Genomic DNA, 17,457 nt, shown 5'->3' with positions numbered 1-17,457 from the left:
TCTGTGCAATTATCAAGGAAGTTGTAAATTGTTCTAGCAGAAATTGACTAAATAAGACATGTTAATATATTTTTACAGCACATTGTTACAGGCGAGGTAAATAATTTCGCAGATTGAATTTTGGAACGATCACCTGGAATATGGTTACCTTTCATTTTCTCATTTGACAATAATTTAGTACAATTTATGTTATGTGACTTCTTCAGTTTAAAATATAAAAATTTAAATTATAAAAAAAGAACAGAAATGCTCAAAAGTTTATAGTTTATGTGGTTGAATATGTCAAATGAGGAAACTAGTGAAGGTAGCTATCATGATTGGCTTTGTTTTCTATAACTTGGAATTGATGTGTTCAGACCGTTGTCTTTGGTGATGGGATATTACTGAACCTTTGTGTGGTTTCAGAGATATATATAATTTATGACTTCAAATAATTATATGGTCACTGCTACAATGCTGGAATTTGCCAGTAAGATTTATGAGTTTAATCTCTGATCTCATATTACTAAGTGCTGTGGCATAATTAGAATCCCGTAGACACACAAAGATTCGTATTTAACAATGAAATACATATATAGGAGATAATTTATACAGATCGACAGTCATTGAATGAGATAGTAGAATTGTGCATTCAAACAGGTCTGGACCACTGCGGTGGCCTAATGGTTAGAGGTTCTGTCTCAAAGTGGGAGACCCTGGGATCAAACCCAGGTTGGGTCATACTAAAGACTTTAGAAATGGTACTTGCTGCTGCCTTGTGTAGCAAGAGGTAAATTGGGTGGAATTTCAAAATAGGCTTATGACAGTCAAGAACAAGTTATGAAACTGTTATGATCAACAACGTCATTTTTACAACATTGTTTGAATTTTTAATGAACTTCAAAAGTATGATAATGATCTCTGCACTCCATTTATGACAGACTTACGAATATTTAACAATGCATTATGACACTATCAAAAGTTCATATTTATTCGCAAGTATTTCATATCTATTCTGCCTTAATCGGCTAATTTTAAGAACCGTTATGACAAGCAATGCTTCAGCGTGTCATAAAATGTGAATTGTATACATACCGTTTATACATACACATAACTGTTTGTCAATACCAAGTTTTGAACATGCGCAGTCTAAATTCTGGTTGGTACATGGATTTAGCTATCTGTAAATCTGGTGTATGTCATCATCTGTGTTGACTTGGGACATTCTCTTATATTTATAAGAACACTTTTGTGTGTGATTAACATTTGTATTTACAATATGCAGTACCTCAGTACGCCAGCAAAAGCTGGTACATCAAAGCATGCAATCTGTGTGTACATACACGCATATATATATTGACAGTTTGATCATTTAGTTTGTATGGCTATAATGTCTAGTCAATACCAAACATTCCCCTCCTATCCATGAAAACTTAGCCATCGTATAAGACTAGTGAGAAATAGAACCTTTGTAGAAGTGTATGGAATAACTTAACACCCCAAGCATTCATTTGTCAGTAATAGTCAGTGGCTAAAAAAAGAAAAAAAAAAAAAACGGTTTTAATGCAGATTGCTATATGTAACTGCAAATTTTATGTTATATGGGTGAAAAGATGATGTGACTGCCATCATTGGAGCTTACTTAAAACCTTCCTGGGACAAAGTGAATTCTGAAATTTGATTGAACTAACAAGCTGGGTTGAAATAAAAATAGTTCTGTGCTGAGCTTTAGTTACAATCGACCATGACAATACACATAGACATTACAAAGGTGATGGGCATGTAACATTGTGTGAGGGTGTGCATACATCTTTGTGCTGGGTGTTGGTTCCTCTGTGAATTACATGTAAGCTGTAGATGTCAGGAGTAAGACAGTTAGTGTGTCATATCACATTTAATTTTTTTTTTGCCTCTTTTTTGGGAGGGGGGGGGGGGGGGAAATAATCAGTCAGCCAGCATGGAGCCTTGACGACCAAATACTTTTATTGAAGTGAAGGAACAAAGGGAAAAATGTCTGTTTTAGGATTAATCATTTAATGATGTTTTATATACTATTTTTTTGTTCTTGACGTCACATAAAACAGTAAATTTTCTGATCAGTCCCGTGTTTATGATGAATGTGTTGCATCTTTTGTTATTCATGTTTGAATAATAATTTGTTATTTACAGGTGTGAAAAGCTCATTTTTCAAATCTGATCAGAAACTGAAGTCCTTGCGGGCTAACACCAGTCACCTGAATGCTCATACCAACTCTGATCTGTCCTGGGTAAGACAAATTAACAACAGCATGACAGCTGTGTAAAATACTCATGTCTGGGATTATGTCTTCGTGAAGGTCAACTTCACTGATGTTAGCCTGATGTTGTGCATTAAACCACTTTTGTTTATTTTTTTATTTGATTGGACTCTTACTCTGCACTCAAGAATATTTCACTCATACGACGACAGTCAGTATTATGGTTTGAGGAAACCAGGTAGAGCCCAGGCAAAACCCATAACTATCTACAGTTGGCAGGCCTTACCACATACAGCAGGGGAAGAAGCCAGTATGAATTGGACTTGAACTCACAGTGAGAGCATTGGTGGTAGGCTCCTCTGTCATTGTGCCGCATTGTAAACCACCTTTAGAAAAATTTGTGATGTATAGATCATCCTTTTTATGGATCCAGGAATTATTGTAGTCATTTATTGTCAGTGTTTTTTAAAAGAACTAATCAAGTCACAAGTAAGAAAACTACATATTATTCAGAATATCGTATAGTAATCTTCAAGCTTGCTAATTTTGTAAACATCACATTTCAGTTGATTATTTTAACTGTTAATTAATTTGAATGTGAAAAACCATCAAAATCTTACTTTCAAATGCAGAACTTTTTTTTTGAGTTTTGGGCCATTTGAGCTTGTAAAAGTTTATTTCTGAAAGACACAAGAGGACCTTGAACTCAACCCTGTCATCAATCAGCCAGCACAGAGTGATTAATCATCCAGTCAATTAGGCTACTATTAAAGCTGTCTGATCCTTGTTCACAGGTAAAAACTGAGGTGTATTCGTTCGTCAGCCCTGAACAGAGGCAGGTGTTTGAGAAACACTTTCGTGCGCTGGACAAGAACGGTAATGGGGTGGTGTCACGTAATGAGCTACAAATTCGGCTCTTTGAGAACTCCACTCAGAAAGACCTTGACCTCTTTGTCAAGGTACGCACATGTACAGGTGATGTTATATCATTAAAAAGTGGGTAAAGTGTGTTTGATAGTTGAGTGGCCAGCCCCCTCTCTCACTCTCCACCATCACTTTGGAAAGGGCTCACTTGTTCCTGTCTTGTACTGCAGACATCCAAGTTCACTTCCCATTCCATTTATGCCTTGGTAAATATACTTCCTGGTCTGGTACTCAACAAAAGGGGACAGGCTTTGGTGAATGGAACATGTGTAGGTTTGCTGCGTTGTCATGTCTGGTGTCAGCTTCATCATGTTGTAGTGAGACAGCACTATACATTTGCCATCCCAGTGTAGGAGGCATTGAGACTGACCTGCTATCAATATTTACAGCAACATGGTCTGACCAAAATAATGCTGAAATGTGTCAAGTTCAAAGCAAGTAAGCAAACAAATAAACAACAGTGACAACATGTACATATATTTTTCAAGAACCATTGTAAAATAGTCTATGAGTATTGCGGAAGAATGTATAATTTAGAAAATATGTTGCAAAATTTGATTTACGAAAGCTGCTTGTTAGTATTATTGTTGGCAGGAAGATTAAAGTACACAATATATATGTGATGTACGTAACACAATTTCCAAGGTGTGTCCACAACAACTCAACTCTCTTCCTGTGCAGGACCTATAAATGTAAATCTCTCAAATTGTACGTTTCCTTTCAGGTGTTTGATCTGAACAAGGATGGGACAGTTGATATGCGAGAATTTGTGACAGTGGCGGCTCTAAATGACAAACTTTGCGGAAACACGTAAGAGTTTTTTATGCCTTTGTTTAATGGGCTTTAGCAAGTTGGAGAAATCCACCTTTTCTGAAGTGGAAGTAGAAATAATCAATTGCAGGGCTTTTTGAATCTTAGCAGTGCTATTAAACCCTTACCCGTATCATTTGATGTACAAGTATACTTCCATTACGTGTGGTCGCTGTGAGTTCAAGTCCAGCTCATGCTGGCTTCCTGTCCGGCCGTAAGTGGGAAGGTCTGTCAGCAACCTGCGGAGGGTCGTGGGTTTCCCCCAGTCTCTGCCCGACCTCCATAATACTGGCCGTTGTCGTATAATGAAATATTCTTGAGTACTGCGTAAAACACCAATCAAATGAATAAATACTTCCATTAGGTCAAAAAAAGCTTTATTTTGAGTATGGCATAAAGCACCAATCAAATAAAAAAATCAAAGTACATGTAGTTTTTTAACGGTTGATTTGATTTGGATAGGGCAGTGGTTTAATTCCACCTCCTTTACACGTAAGTTTTTCCTTCATAAAGTGAAAAATTAATTGTGAGTGATGATAATTAAATGTCAGTCTAGAGGTGGCTTGTAACCAAGTGGTGAAGATATTGATGAATAATACCAGTGAAAAAATAAATAAGTAAAATTTGCTTGCTGTAAATGTTGCTTGTTCACTTAAGGTGGATATTTTGTGAATTTTCATGAAAACGTTATTATGTACTATACAATGGAAAGTTATAAAAGGAAAGAGCAAAAATGTCATTTGCTTTTGAGCATCACCAAATCAAATGGAGGATCTTATAATTCAAATTTGTAATTAAACAGTGTAGATAGCAATTCCTTATTTTATGGGACTCTTTATATTAGGAAAGGAACTGGTCAGCGTCACAGCACAGATTGGTCACTCCAGGATCATACATATACCTCGGGGAGGAATCGGGACGCATGAACTATATTTGAACTGTATGCATGTACATGCAGGCCTAAGAGAAGAGAGTTTGATTCTAGCAATCCTTCATATTATAAACCCTGAGTATCTGGGAGAGATGTGTTTATTTTCAGGACGTTGGATGACAGCAAACTGCTGAAGCTTGACCTACCAAAGCTGGCATACCACATCACTGCTTTCAAGGTAAACTGTTTGACATTTGTGATCATGGGGGAAGGGGTAAGGGTCATTGGAAGGTATCTACCAGCTACATGTAACCACATACATGTACATGTACTTTTATAAATAACTACGCAGGTAGCTGCTTGCGTAGATGACCAAAGCTGTTTTATTTACTTCATTTAATTTTCTCTCAGGTAATAAACTACTTTTTCAGGGTAACCGTCTGATCAAAAAGATAAGGAATTTATTAGCTTACCTTGCTCTTCTAAGCATTGTGCTCAGGGCAGCCTTTGCCCATTGAGGATGCGAATTCAGCTCCCACTAGGGTGGCTCCAGCTTTAAGTCAGGAGAGTTGTTGTGTACACAAAAACATGCGAGAATGTTACAGTATTTACTGTTGTGTTTGTCCTGCAGGAGATGTTTGACCTGTGTGACACAGACAGGGACCTGCCTCTCGGTATACAGGAGCTGATGTTGATGATAACACTGTCATCAACAGAGAATGTGTTTATGGCATTACTGCTGTGTATGTCCTGTAAAAGATGTTTCACATGTGTGACACAGACAGGGACCTGTCTCTCAGTATACAGGAGCTGATGTTGATGATAACACTGTCATCAACAGAGAATGTGTTTATGGCATTACTGCTGTGTATGTCCTGTAAAAGATGTTTCACATGTGTGACACAGACAGGGACCTGCCTCTCGGTATACAGGAGCTGATGTTGATGATAACACTGTCATCAACAGAGAATGTGTTTATGGCATTACTGCTGTGTATGTCCTGTAAAAGATGTTTCACATGTGTGACACAGACAGGGACCTGTCTCTCAGTATACAGGAGCTGATGTTGATGATAACACTGTCATAAACAGAGAATGTGTTTATAGCATTACTGCTGTGTTTTTGTCCTGTAGGAGATGTTTGACCTGTGTGACACAGACAGGGACCTGTCTCTAAGTATACAGGAGCTGATGTTGATGATAACAGTTGGTTTATCAGAGGAGATTGGCACAGACAAATCTCTAGTGGATGTCATCGTCCAAACAGTGGATAGTGACCGTAGTGGTGAGTCAGCTGCAGAACAGTCATGTCCTTGTTATTCAAATGGTTCTAGTGTCAATCAGTCCGAATCAGAATTCTGGAATTTGTATCAAAAATCATTATTATTACAAGAAGATGTGGCAGTGATGCTATAAGTAATTTTAATATTCAGAATTTCAGATGTTAAATGTTTAAGTCAGTGATATAAAGTTGGCCGAATTACTGTAACAGTGACGTGTGTATTTGCAGGCCGCATAGAGTTTGTGGAGTTTCTCTCCTTCATACCGTTTTTCCTGGGGATATTCAGCCACCTGTTGGAGGAAGCCTGCCCTGATTGAGGACATTGAGAAGGCCAGGTGTGCTGTGAGGAAGGCCCTCAAACCCCAGAACAAATACCGCCCTCATTTCAAGGAAAAAACTAAAGATATCTGGGCGGACTAGAACCTTGTACCATCGGCCCTCAAATCGCAGAGCAGACACCACCCACATTTTAAGCAGAAAACTGAAGATATCTAAGTAGACTAGACTAAGTGCACCTTGTGCCATAGGCCCTCAAACCATGAAACCATTTCCGCACTGATTTCAAGGAGAAACTAAAGATATCTGAGCGGACGTGGGCACTCAACCCGCAGAACAGAGACCACCCACATTTAAGTAGAAAAGTAAAAGATATTCGAGCAGAACCAGCATCTTGTGACATGAGTCCTCAAAACCTCAAACCACATTTTAAGCAGAAAAGTAAAGATATCTGAGCAGGCTAGAACCTAGTGAGATGAGCCCTCATACTGCAGAACAGATACCACCCACATTTTAAGCAGAAAAGTAAAGATACCTGAGCAGGCTAGAACCTAGTGAGATGAGCCCTCAAATCACAGAACAGATATCAACCACATTTCAAGCAGAAACGTAAAGATATCTGAGCAGACTAGAACCTAGTGAGATGAGCCCTCATTTGATTGGTGTTTCACGCTGCACTCAAAAATATTTCGTTTAAAACGATTACAGCCAGCATTATGGTGGGTGGAAACTGGGCAGAGCCCGGGGGAAACCCATAACCATCAGCAGGTTGCTGACAAATCTTCCCACGTATGGGTGGAGAGGAAGCCAGCATGAGCTGGACTTGAACTCACAGTGAGCGCTCATACTGCAGAACAGAAAAGTATGTCAGTTTAAAAATCTCTAATTATACACACAATTTCAAATTCACAATAGTTGCAATGTTCCACAAAGAGTTGGTCACATTTTGACAATAGGATGTCAAATATATAACTGACCAGCCATGTTAAAAGATAGGATGTCTAATGTGTAACTGACCAGCCATGTTAAAAAATAGGATGTCAGATATGTAACTGACCAGCCATGTTACAAGATAGGATGTCAAATATTTAACTGACCAGCCATGTTCAAAAAAACTGTATCAACTGACTGTGTTGTGATCTGTGCTTGTTCTGAGATACATGTACATGTAGTGCTGAGCTAATTTTTCACCCTGTCCTTTTTTCGTTGATTTATTATGTTAATTATATGATGTGAGTTATATTTGGAAAATTTACAGCCCTTTCAGGTTGACATGAGATTTGTACATTTAAAATTTTCAAATGGATATTTAGAAATATTTAACTAAAGATGAGAAAATGTTATTACTTAAATGTGATATGAATGTATTATAATCTCAGGAATATATCAGAAGGTACTAGGGTAAGAAATGTATGTGTATTTGAGGCTTTACACTTATACCAAATATGAAGCCTGATACATATATTTTTAAGTGACATTCCTTTGTATCAAAATTTTATTAATGTAGACTAAGGCTTAATATGTTGTTTAATACTTGTTACTGTATATCATTATAATTTAATTAGCATTAAGCATAAATATATTGAAATATTTTTACTTAGTATTTCATATTAGCCTATATCAAGAAAATGTGGCATTGCATGACACAAAAATCTTCAAATACATTCAAATAACCTATGTGATATGAATGCAGACATCCTTGTTAATGGGGTATTGTGATAATTCAGTGATGTTTTTTAGCCATAGATTTCAGCCATAGTCAGTCAGAGATCTCTTAAAATCCTCTGTTTATGTAATAAAGAGGTGTGTATTTTTATTTTTGTATATGCATATTGTGCATTTATATTTTTGGAACCAGAGTAGTATTTTCATTGAGATTTTTTTCAAATATATGAAGTGGCATATTCATTATAAACTCTGGTCTTTACAAGCTTTAGGAATGTATTTTTCTTTTGACATTATTTTAGGGATTTCTGCTTTATTTTAAAAAATAAAATAAAAGAAAGCAAGAGATTTTCCTTTTGTTGAAATTTGATTAGTTGTTTGTAAGGTTTTGATTTTGGGATAGACCTGATTTGTGTAGGCATATCAATTTGATATGTTTAATTTCTACTATACATTGCATGCTAGAAAGTTTCATTTGTAACCTGTTGTTGGGTGCATTTGTTTATGTCAGGGATACTAGGGTAGTGTTGTTAAACAAAAATTAACAGTTTGTGGCATGTTTTTGTCACACAGTGGTGGTTGAAAGATGGCTTTTGATTTGAAATGCTTCTACTTAATCCTGCCGCTGGACCAGTTCACGTCAACTTATGTTTGCAGCATGTGCATGGAATTACATCATGACGTGAATGGGGAGAAATTTGTGATTACACAGGTGTGCACATGTATATAAACAAGGGAGAGAAGAATCCAGCAGTGGTAACAATGTCCCATTCATTCAAGATCATCCAACAATATGTCATGGTGGCTTCCTCTCCGGACGTATGTGGGAAGGTCTGCAGCAACCTGCGGATGGTCGTGGGTTTCCTCCGGGCTCTGCCAGATTTCCTCCCACCATATATGCTGGCTGCCGTCGTATAAGTGAAATATTCTCGAGTATGGCGTAAACCATCAATCAAATAAAGAAATAAAATAAACTTAAATGACATCTGGCCGGAAAGCGAAACCACTGTATTTTGACAATCACAGATATACCAGACAAAACTTTGATCTTGAGCTGCAGCCAAACTGCATCTAGCGAGAGCTGGATTCTAGTCTGCTAATGTAAACATAAGGAGCAGATGGGTTGCAATGTAGACCACCCCAGCTAGTTGAGTCAGGAAAGCAAATTACTACGCAAAGTTTCAGTATACCGTTCTTTTGTGAGCGGCGAAGTGGTTTTCTCCGGTATAAAGTTGTGGTTACCCAAGTCACTCAGTTTCCTTCACCCATTTTCACCAGGCCGACCAGAGGCCGGTTTCATGAAGCTAACTTTAATGGTGTAGCCCTTAACTTAGTGCACTTTATATCTCTACAACATTTGTTGTCTTGGCAGGTCAAGGCTTACTTGAAACCAGCTCCAGTACTTGGCCCATACCTCTTATCCTATTGCCAAGATCACCCATGTTTAAGTCTTAGGTAAAACTGGATTTGGGATAGAACCATGGGTCTACCATTTATGAGGCACAAGCTCTATCCACAATGCCACCACAGCTGGTAGCACAAGGTCTAACCACTATTCCACCACAGCTGGTAGCACAAGCTCTATCCACCATGCCACCACAGCCAGTGGCACGAGCTCTATCCACCATGCCACCACAGCCGGTGGCAAAAGTTCTATCCACCATGCCACCAAAGCCAGTGGCACAATCTGTATCCACTATGCCACCGCAGCCAGTACATGATATAGACCTAACAAGGGCTTCACGGAAGAGTTGTTAGCCTGCCAGTGCAGCGCACTAACTCAGAATCCTCTAACCAATGTAATCGTTGTGAGTTCAAATCAAAATTCTGGCTTTCTATCCAGTCATATGTGAGAAGGTCTGACAGCAACCTGCAGATAGTCATGTGTAACTCCCTGCTATGCATGGTTTCCTTCCACCATAATGCTGTAGCTGTCATATAAGTGAAATATTCTTGAGTAGAGTGTAAATCACCAATCAAATAAACTGAAAGATGTCAAAAGAACAATTCCCATGGCATTTATAAACATGTTCCAAAACTGCATTGGTCTGGTCAGCTTAAGGTGATGACAAGCAGCTGAATGAGTACTTAATGATGTTGAGGATGAAAATTCCCAATCTGACAGGGGGAATAACCCCACTTCACTAAACAGTGATTGTCAAGCAAACACCATAAGCAGCCGCTCACTCACCAGGTTCTAACGTTTTTAGCATTAGTGCAGATTATGAGTAAAGAAAGCCGTGAGTAAAACCATTTTCCTTCTCCAAGTAGCGGTCAAATCTCCTGACCAATAAAATTCTCCAGCCAAACCAGTGAGTTTGATCAAACCTAAACTAAGAGAATTCTGATCAACAGATCCAGCCACGCCTTACTGTTGAACCAAAACAACTACAAGACACTTTTTCAACGTACCAAAGCTATATTTTTCAGCTTAATACACAAAGACAAAATGAGATGTCCACACACACAAAAGGTTCACATCAAATCCAAGTCATCAGGTGATCTCCATGGTTACCTTGGTGAGGTACGCATCTATTGAAATCCAGGTTACCGGGTTATTCATGTATGGTGGCCTGGTTGTATCACGATCTCCATGGTAACCAGGTCTGGTGTATATGATCTATCATTCATTCACTAATAAAGATGTGGATTATGGCAGTATCATCCTACTGACTCGCTACATTTTCTGAAAAAGGCAAAAACAACATTATTAACAACAGGGCTATACCAGTCAACTATACAATGGAATCAGAATAAAGGTAAAAGTTGTAAAGTGTTGTGGTGGTAAAGATATCATTGTGGGGAGTTTGTGCTCAAAATTGAGGCAGTGGTCTTTGATATGCAAAATTGGTATACACCAAGCTAAATTCTTCACTCTACAAATCTTGTAAAGTAGCTAGAGAGACAAAAAGCTTATCTAGATAAGTGATTGCATAAGAAACTGTAGCCATTCAAGAAAGGCTTGCAGAAATCCATGTTTACAGGAGAACAGAATGAAGTCAACCTGAATGTGTGCCCACAAAACAGGAAATAGGTAAAATCGCCAGAGGAACCCAATACCCTTCTTGTTCTCCTACTTGTAAGTAGGCATGTGCCTAAAAACTGTAGCCCTACATGAAACTTTTCTTGATTACAAAAATTGTAAATGTGGTAAAGTCCATAAATCTCATAAGCAATAGTCACTGAAACCCTGTTTATGCCTCCATGGAGGCTTAATTTCTAGAAAATGTGTCTACTACAGAAAACAAGGTAATTTGGATTCAAAAAATCCAATATAATATCAAAATTCATACGTGTACATCATCAAGGCTTGCTTATCAAGCTCATCAAGTTTCATGAAGATATGTTGAAAACTGTGAACAGCTGACCCAAACATAAAACCTTACTGTGAGGCTATATATACACCTGTCATGTCTGTGAAGTGAATGTGAACACAGCAAGCTAAAAATGCAAATATCTCTAATTATTCAACATGAGTAAATCTCCAAATTCTGTTTATTATTCACACCAATTTTCATAAAGATGATGTGAAAACTGTTGGAATATCTGACCCAAACAAAATCTTACCCTGGCCAACAAAACGAACTAGTACTGGCTATAATAAAAATGCACACATCCCTATTTTATAGTCAAAATGAGTAAACGTCCAGATCATGTTCATCATTTCCATCAAGTTTCATAAAGGCGATGTAAAGACTGTGAGGCTAGCAGACCCAAACATAAAACCTTACTCAACCGACCCACACATAAAACCTTACTCAACTGACTCAAACATAAAACCTTACTCAACTGACCCAAACATAAAACCTTACTCAACCGACCCACACATAAAACCTTACTCAACTGACTCAAACACACAAAACTTACTCAGCACTTAAGGAACTCTCTCCAACTTTCTGTTTTTAATGATTTATAAAAAGTTTCAAGCAACATGATAACTTTATATCACATAATCTTCTATCTATTTACATGTACAGTCTACATGTACTCTATTTACCACAGCCATATTTTTCAAAATTTTAAGTTGGTGTTCACCTTTTCAACACCTTTACTATGTACACCATAACATGTAAGTTACTATGAATGTACAAAACTAGCAAAGTGCTGTAAACCTGAGCGTGTCAATTACACTCACAACCATACATAATATGTAACAACTTTCACAAAGCTTCATCTGCCTAAATTCTGTAAGACTGATTTGTTCCATGAGGCAATGTGATTTACAATGAAATTTGCAAAGAATAGAATGATGATTATCGTTAATATGTTAATACATTACAGACCCTAAAAGAATTCTGCTGTGATGTTAAAACCTTACATTCCAGTCTTGGCAACAAGTTTCCAACACATTACTGAGATAAAAATGAACTCCATGCCGTTACACAGGTACACGTGTATATAAAAACGTGAGGTAGGAATCATTCTTAATGACTAGTGCAACAGCTGTAAAAATATGAAGTTATTATTACTGTGTCCTGAAGCTACTATGAAAGTATTGTGAAAGCAGTACATGTCAGCTACTGGATTGAGCAATCAGAATAATAGCGCAAATCAGTGCTTACAACAAAACAAAAATGGTCACAATTTAGTTGAAAATGGATGAAACAGCCAAATAACAAACTTTGTTTGCATTTTGTTTCCCTAATTGAAGAGATGCTCTAAGTTTCAATCCAGAATGACCAACCAGCTTGAAGAAAACATACCTTTCTAGAAGTAAATACAGGACATAAAGTATTATTTTTCAAATGAAACTTTTTTCCTAGTTTTTCATTAGGATATCATCATACTTTTCCCAAAAAAATCTTTTCAGGATGAATGGAAACCTCAGAACCATCCGGCAAAATAAGTGAGTCATGGATTAAATTTTAGCTCAAACACAATGTGCATCATATGCTCTTGAAATTACCTTATTCCATTTGCGGCTTCCCAAATATATGTGCTTACAAATAGTGTAGATGCAACTCCATGGCAACAAGACAAAACCTGTTTGACACCACAGTTTGTAGCTTTAAGAACTCAAACTGCCCTAAAGTGCACAGATTATAAAGCCTTTCACAAGATGCGTTTAGCAAATGTTACTCTACACAATCCATCTTCCTGGTATCCTTGTAACACCAGCATAACTAGGAAACCAGTAAACATTTTAGAGCATCACAATTCCAGTATTTAACATCTCTTTCTGATGTTCCGGTGGTCATGTTAGTTACAACATTTGTACTGTATCCTTGTACACAAAAACATGCCTGTTACAGGAATTAGTCACAGAAATATTTTATGCAAGTACAATAATCATGCCTCAATAAAGTATGTGTACCAGACAAGGTTTTGTTTAGTGGAAACAATGCTCAACTGCAAAACGTCCATGAACTCCATAGGTTTAGCAGAATTGGTCAGTTGTATTAGCCTATTTAACCATTTTGCATATAGCATTCTCAGAGAGACAGTGAATACCAACCACTCCACCTCGAGAATGTTGATCATTGACTTCCAGAGGAATTAGCCGCTGTGGACAATTAACATGTTCGTATATTGCATCTATCATGTTAACAAAAATATTATCCTGTAACTAAGTCAGAAAAACCTTATGATTGGTAACACTGAACAACGAACAATGTTTCACTGCTTTTAATACAGGATCATAGAGAACTGTCTAATATCCATTTTACTTTAATTGTTGAAAGAAAGAAATTTTTCTCTAATACAATGGCAGTCAGAGGAAAGCGAAGTACCCAAGGTAAATCACCGACCACAGGTGGTAAGTTTAATTTGTTATAGCACTGAATTTTATAACATCTGATGTACTGCACAGACTTGCTTGTCATATTGATGGAAGCAAGTGATCTTCAAAAACTGCAGGACAGCAAACCAACACATGAGCACCGACTGTCGCTAGGCCACATGTAAATTAGGCGCATGGGAAATTACAGATTCCTACCTATGGCAGGACTGAACCAACACCTTGCGTACTACCTACATATATTAAGGAATCACCCCTAGTTAACATGACTGAGCCACATAATGGTAACTGTGTGAAATTCAATACACTCCTAAAGTCTCATACATCTATGAAAAACTAGATATAAATAACAGAGCTAAAATAATGACAACTAACACAGCAAAATACTGTCTCAGCATTTTACTTCATGTTAGAACTTACTGACAGGTTTTCCGCCTTCCCATTTGTGTGTTTTTATAATAGAATCCTCTCGTTTGGCAGCATCTACTCGGAACTCCCCTTTCAGACACCGCCTTACAGCTCTAGCACAGATTGCAGAGTACTGGATGTAGCTGAAAACATAGATTATAAAACCCAACATCATAAGTGAAGTTCCTCTAAACAAGATTTCATATTAAATTTCTTTTCTCCTGATAATGTTCAGATAGATCATTCCCAGAAATATCATGATATCAACACTTCCAGCTAGAGATAAACAAGGACTAGGTGCACATGTACCTGTCAGCCTGCACAGTTGACACAAACATGGGCAAGTTGTTTTGTGAAGATAACATGTGGGAAGATGATAACATGGGAAGACAGCAACATAGGAAGGTGATAACATGGGAAAACAACAACCTGGGAAGACAACACAGGAAGACAACATGGGAAGACAACAACAGGGGAAGACAACAACATGGGAGGATAACAAAATTGTGGTCAGTGTTTGGTTCGGATGAACTTATTGGCGAGATTTCATTTAGATGACATCAATTTTATTGGGTGTCTTACATGGTGAGCCAAGGCTAAAAAATCTAAATATGGATTTGAAAAAAAAAACGAAAATCCACCTTTTTATTTTGTTCGATCTTGATATTTTTATGATTTTCCCAGTTTTTCAAAGCTTTCTGATCATGAACATGTCTTCAACAGGAAAAAAAGCTGCCAAGACTGTCCCAATTTCCCACAAAATAAACAATTAAATTATTTCTATACCCTCCGATGACCCTGGAAAAAGATTTATTCTGTCTGTAAAACAACAATTTACATTGGCATGGCCTTATATAACAGGTCATGGCATGGATATGGGAACAATTAGATTAGGGATCTGTCTAGCCAAGGGTTTTCTTTCAAGCAACTACATGTACATTCAATCGAAACACAACAGAGTGTAGCGTAGAATTTGCTAGACCTGGATGACTTTGTTCTCTTTTGTATATACTGGACCCCATTCGTGTATTCCCTAGAGGCATTTTACACATGAAACAATATTTTATTGCATTATCATTACAAAAGTGTGTGTGACGATTGGAAGGGAAGATGTTATGACGTTGATTTGACCAGATAAAGGTAAGTGGAGTGAGTATTCGGGCACCTGTGTCCCACCATCAAAACAAGGGCACTGGTCTCTGACTGTAGGTTGAGCATCCATGAATACAGTCAATCTAGATGGACTAAGTGCGCTATTTTCATATTCTGACAATCAATGTAACACTGAGTCCATCAACGCCTCTCAAACAAATCAGCGCTCATCTGTGAACTCCAACCTGATAGGGCTGATTTTAATGAATTCCACACTGACAGCACTCAAACTTTAAACAGCTGCACTAAAAGTTCTTTTCTATGCCTTTTTGGCCTGAATTACGAGGATTGAGGTTGTTCTTGCAGACGGCTATGGAAATATCATAGTTTTCTGGAGGATTTCAATGCCAAAACTAGTTGCATTTTAAACCCCGAAATAGGTCACGTGACACTTCAAAACGGTTGTCTACAGCGAGGCACTTGGTACCAAAGTTCTAGCAATCAATGTGACCACCAGGTAGCAAGTGAATTAGTTTTGTTGGTGTGGATAGTAAATTAAGAGGATAGTATTAGTTTCCACCAGAAAAATAAATGCACAAAGGAAGCGATTTTCCATAAGTTGGAAGGACATGGGAGTCTGAAATCTGTGTCATGTTTTTTTGAGAGGAAATGATGAACTCAGTGATGCGCTGAATGTCAGAATATTAAAATAGCACACAGAGTTCATCTGGGTGGACTACTATGAACATGCAGTATCCAAATACTCCTCAACCAACAGTCGATGTACTCGCACTATAGTACCATAAACATTGTCGGGCCGGGAAGGTTAGTAATTGACTGTTTTCCGAAACTTTCCGAAACTTCCTACAGGGGCGAATTGGTATCAGCCATGACTATGCACACGCCATTCAAATACAAAAAAGCCAACATAGTCATCTAGAGCTAAGAATTTGCTATATCTAGTTATGGTCAGTGTGATATTTTAAATTCTGACTTTCATCATAACAGTGAGTCCATCAACGCCTCTAAAACAAATCACTGCACATCTGCAAACTCAAACTCGATGGAGCCGATCTCAATGAGGTTCGTGCTCACCTCACCCAAACTTACCCACACTAAAAATAGAAATTCTTTTTAATGCCTTTCTGAGATGAATTAAGAATGCTGAAGTTGTGCTTACAGATGGCAATGGAAATATAATAACTTTTCTCGAGAATTTCTATGCCAGAATTCAATAATATTTCAAAAGGTTAAATGACTGTCAACAGCAAGGCAGCTGGTGCCGCAAAAGTTGGCAGTCAATGTGACCACTAGTCAGCAAGTTAATTGGTTTCATCGGTGAGGAGAGTAAATAAGACTATGTTCTAGATTATGACACAAAGCAGGTGATTTAAATGGGCAGGAGTAGGAAGATGGGGGTTTGAAATCTGCAGCAATTTGTTTGAGAGGTGGCGGGAGTTGTAAAGACTAGGGTCATATTTACATGTTGATTTCCGCATGCATTCTGATGTCTTCCACCCCCCACCCCCACCCCTTTCACATGCTTTTACTCATTTTTCATTAAAATTGAATCGGGAGATGTCACTGCCATATATGAGATTTCTGTAATGTATTATTCACGGTTCATACATTTTTGAAAGGATTTACTTTGTTTCCTATGAAATGCTCTGGATTATCAGAGCATCATGTCAACATTCATCAGACAGCAAGTCGGGTCTGTAGCCGGTTGCTTACACCACCCGAGTTGATGAGCTGGAACGTGGTTTTTAGAAATTCAAGAAATCTTGCTTAGACTAGAAATTTTTCCCTACTGGGGTTATCACCTTTAACCCCCAAATGGTTATCTCCTTTTACAAGGGAGATAATCTATAGGATATATATATATATATTAGTATAGTAAGACAGCGCGGACACCACCACCGTTTTATGGGCTCTGATGGCACATGAGTGTCAATGGGACAAACTACAACTGATTTGGAAATACTAACAGTGGATTCAAGAAGATAACAGCCCCAGGTAGGGAAACAAGTGAAAAAGTTGAAGGCGTTATTTCTTGAATTTAGTAGACACATGGTGTGGTGCTGGCCAAAAGTCGTTTCATACCTTTACTTCTTAAATATACGTAGGAGGTTGGTATAGGGCCTGTGAAGGCCATGTACCACCCGGATTCTAAGAAT

General features: G+C 37.8%; 1 protein-coding gene across 1 annotated transcript in view; it reads left to right on the top strand.

Annotated features, from left to right (window-relative positions):
- LOC135475477 (uncharacterized) overlaps positions 1 to 8,316 on the top strand; it is a 28,582-nt gene extending 20,266 nt beyond the window's left edge. The window contains exons 12-17 of the mRNA XM_064755390.1: positions 2,149 to 2,246; positions 3,011 to 3,175; positions 3,865 to 3,950; positions 4,990 to 5,059; positions 5,955 to 6,105; positions 6,331 to 8,316. Coding sequence (XP_064611460.1) covers positions 2,149 to 2,246; positions 3,011 to 3,175; positions 3,865 to 3,950; positions 4,990 to 5,059; positions 5,955 to 6,105; positions 6,331 to 6,419 — 659 coding nt within the window. The 3' untranslated portion in view covers positions 6,420 to 8,316. The remainder of the gene's footprint in view (positions 1 to 2,148; positions 2,247 to 3,010; positions 3,176 to 3,864; positions 3,951 to 4,989; positions 5,060 to 5,954; positions 6,106 to 6,330) is intronic.
- The last annotated feature ends 9,141 nt before the right edge of the window (positions 8,317 to 17,457 follow it).

This window comes from Liolophura sinensis, chromosome 9 (assembly GCF_032854445.1).
Source record: "Liolophura sinensis isolate JHLJ2023 chromosome 9, CUHK_Ljap_v2, whole genome shotgun sequence".
Classification (NCBI taxonomy): Eukaryota; Metazoa; Mollusca; class Polyplacophora; order Chitonida; family Chitonidae; genus Liolophura; species Liolophura sinensis.
The sequence above is the reverse complement of the archived record's forward strand: the minus strand, read 5'-3'. Positions and strand labels throughout refer to the sequence as shown.